The sequence below is a fragment of the Triticum urartu genome, chromosome 1A, assembly GCF_056163025.1.
Source record: "Triticum urartu cultivar PI428250 chromosome 1A, HENAU_Tu73, whole genome shotgun sequence".
Taxonomy (NCBI): domain Eukaryota; kingdom Viridiplantae; phylum Streptophyta; class Magnoliopsida; order Poales; family Poaceae; genus Triticum; species Triticum urartu.
Window position 1 is genome coordinate 466,109,273 of NC_141873.1, and position 3,786 is coordinate 466,113,058.

General features: G+C 58.8%; 1 protein-coding gene across 1 annotated transcript; it reads right to left on the reverse strand.

Annotated features, from left to right (window-relative positions):
• Positions 1 to 517: 517 nt before the first annotated feature.
• On the reverse strand, positions 518 to 3,488 carry LOC125519569 (multiple C2 domain and transmembrane region protein 6-like). Its single transcript, XM_048684334.2, has one exon. The coding sequence runs from the start codon at positions 3,263 to 3,265 to the stop codon at positions 842 to 844; it is 2,424 nt and encodes an 807-aa protein (XP_048540291.2). The 5' UTR covers positions 3,266 to 3,488; the 3' UTR covers positions 518 to 841.
• Between the last annotated feature and the right edge of the window lie 298 nt (positions 3,489 to 3,786).

Sequence of the window (3,786 nt, forward strand, 5' to 3'; positions counted from 1 at the left end):
AGCGCACGGGAACTGCTCACGTACAAGACGGAAACTGCTGCTTCTTTTCTGCACTGAACCACGGAGTAAATGGCACCAGATCACGCTGGATTAGTGCACATTCAGTAGCTGATAAACCCCTACGACAATTCAGCACTGAACCACGGAGTAACTTATACGAGATCACGCTGGATTAGTGCACATTCAGTAGCTGATCAACCGCTACGAAAAAAGAAGTGGGGTAACGGCTACGACAATTCTGGACTGAACCACGGAGTAACTGACATTCAACAACTGATGAACTGGCGCACATTCGTAGGCTCTTCAGATGAACTTCACCGATATACCCAGCATGGTATTCCACCAACCATGCTACAACGTCACAGTGAAACTACCTCAGCGTGCCCTCTGAAAAAAGGGTAAGCGCCTCAGAACAAAAAATAGGAGCAGTAGATATATTTCTGGAGAAAAGGGAAGGAACAGCACATATACTACATATATAAAAAAACAAGATTAGGGGCAGGTAACATGATCAACGGAACATAATTAACAGAACATAAACAAAACTGGCACCAATACATAAACATAACATTCTGGAACTCATCATGTGCCCAGCTCTACAACAGAAACCCCAAAGCCAACATTTTCCATCCAAAACTACGAAGGGATCCCCCGGCCATTCCCTTCGTTTTCTGCCTAGCTAAGCAGACCAACATATAAACCGACACCTTATTACAGGGCCACCAGCTGCCTGGCTCTAAATTAATCAACTCATTAAGTATATTCACATCTGATCTGATGCTAACCAGAAGGAACAGAACGAGAGAGGGGGGCAATGTTACAAGCTTCCCTCATTTTATCTTCAAATAAGCGAATCGGACTTGGCAGGCAATCTTCTGTAGAAGTTGAACGGGACAGAGGGCATCCTGCTGCGGAACCGGGGATGGCGCAGCAAGTAGAGCATGGTGATGACCAGCAAAACCTGGAACGGCGTCACATACAGCACAATGGCCACCACCAGGGACAAGAATATGAAGATGGCGGTGGCACGGGGGTCCCTCCAGCTCAGCAACGCATGGGCTCTCTCACCTTGCGTCGCCAGGTCCCCGACCACCGTCTGCACACGACCTCCAACACTCCTCAGCCTGTCGTAGCGCAACCTTACAATGTCAGCTGGCCTGTTGGATGGGAATGTGTCAAACTCCTCATCAAGCTCATCAGGGTGTGTGAACTCAGCCTGCGATAGCTTGGTATCCATGTGTGGTGGGTGCCTTGACCGGAAGCGATAGTTCCACAGTCCGATCATAAACATGTAGAGGAAGATGGTAGGCAGGATGAGCTCCGGGTAGCAGATCAGTATCAGGAACAACATGTGCACCAGCATTGTTGTGATCGGGTTTCGCCAGCTCCTGATGCCATCATACCACTTGGCCATTGAGGCAAAGCCACAGAACAGAGAGGTGATGCGATAGAAGTTGGCCTTGCTGCGCCGGAGGCTAAACATGTGCGAGCCCACATCGAGCGTGTACTCGACCACCTCCCTGCGCAGTGGTGGCTCAGCACGGCTAAGCCTTGCCGAAACAATCTGCATCGCCTGGTGCCTCAGGTAGTCCAATTGCATCACTGATATTGGTTGTGAGTAGTGCATCTTCGGCAGCAGCGGACGGCCATACATTGCCATCATGTTCACCCATGCCGTGCATGTAAACCGCACGGCCAAATGCAGCTCACCGGTCTTCTTGAGGCCACTTGGCTTAAGAGCAAGCAAAGGATAGAAATGGGTGTACACCCGGTCAGTCTCCAGTGTCGAGAGACGAATTCTGACCTTGCCAATGCTTTCATCCCGGGCATCACCATTCTTGCTCCCAATCTGGCTATTGTCGAACACCACCACCGTGATCACGGTGCATGGATCAAACACCTCCCAGGTATACTGCTCATTCCACTGGGGATTCAGCGTGTTCATGATGGTTCTTGTGCGCACCCATTTCGGACCATACTTGGCAACGCAGTAGGCGTCGGTGCTGCGACCATCCTTGGCCTTCATTGGTATCAAGTTGCGTGCACCAAGAACACCCACCTCAAGGATCCCAATGCTCGGCTTCCGGGTGTGCTTTGATGATGGCTGGAGATCACTGCTGTAGTAGGTCGACTCGTCAAGAACATGGTACCCAAAGTCCAGCGACATCCGAAGCTGTATCTTGCTCGCGAACTTGCCCTCCTTCTTCTCGCCGTCGTCGCTGGGGCGCGCAAGGCTGTACCAGCGCGGCTCCACGGGCTTGCCGAAGTGGTCATGGCGCGGCATTGCGGCGTTGAGGGGCAGCATAATGCGCCCGAGCGGCTCGTCGCGGCCCGGCCCGACGCGGTCCTCCACGGTGACGAGCAGGGGCTCGTCGAACGGCTCCGACGCGACAAACATGAACTCCTCGTTCCACATCGGGTTGGGCGAACCCGGCGGCCCGCCCGGGCGCGTGCGCCGCACCTGCCCGGCCAGCTGCAGCTTGACGGAGGCGTTCATGGGGCGCGACGTGTCGTGGGGCACGAGGTCCTGCGCCCCGATGGCGGCGACGCGGAGGTACACGAGCTTGGGCGAGAAGTATACCTTGGCGCGCGTGGAGGCGACGGCCGACGGGCCAGCCGCCCCGTGCGCGTCGGAATGCCAGGCCTCCGGGAAGGCCTCGTCGGCCTGGGTCCCGAGCCAGACGGACAGCATGATCTCGCCGTGGTGGAGCTTCTCCCCGCGCTTGCCGTCGAGCCTGTACCACTGGGGCGCCAGCGGGGAGTCCGGCGGCACGCGGACGGGCACCTCGGAGAGGTCGAACCCTATGCGGCCGACCATGTCGTCGCCGCCGGCGAGATCCTTGGCCTTGACGGCGACCTCGAGCAGATGCGACTGGAGGTGCGTGGCGGAGAAGGCGAAGACCTGGTGCCAGGAGGGGCTGTGATGGCCGGCGAGGACGGCGGTGGTGCCCTTGAAGTTGCCGAGCTTGACCTCGACGAAGGGGTCGATGGAGCCGGTGGGGGAGACGGCGGGGAGGTCCCGCGCCTTGACGACGTGCACGTAGAGGAAGCGCATCGGCTCGACGAGGTCGTAGGTGGATGAGATCTTGCCGGCGGCGCTGGCGGCGGCGGCGGAGGGGTTGAGGCCCGGGATGTTGAAGCGGGGCCGCAGCATGGCGGCCAGCGGCGGGCGCGTCTCCGTCAGCCCGAACTGCTGCTGCGGCGGCGCCATCGGGCCCCCCGGCCCGTGCATCATGAACTGCCGCGGCTGCATTGCTCCCTTCATCTCGTCGCTCTGCGGCGGCGGCGGCGGCGTGGGGGGGAGTGGGGAGTGGAGTGGGGGCTAGTGTGGCATTCCGTCGAGCAGTTGGTGGTGGGGTGGTGCCGTGGGAGCGCAACGGAGGGGAGCGTGTGTGCACAGGCCAGGGCAGGGTAGAGAGGGATCTGTAGCGCCTCGGAACGAATCCCGGCCGTCAGATCCGCATCCGGTGGCCGGCGTATATCCGTATCTAACAAAAAGGGGTAGATAAAGCGTGACGGCCCGCAGCCCGCACGATAAAAGGCGCTACGTCACCGACGTGTAGGTCAGCAGCGCGGCCCGTGGCCGCCGTGTCAGTGACGTTGGAGGCGCCCCGCACGGCGTGGGAAGGCGCTGGCGTAGTGGGAGGCGTGGCCCGTTGCGAGGCGGGCGGCCAACGTGGGGCCCCACCGGGGGGGGATAGATGTGGTGGACAGCTCGACGGGCCGGTGCGTCGGATCCTCTGTGTCTGTGAGATCCATCACCCATGAGGTGCGCCCCCACTGGGG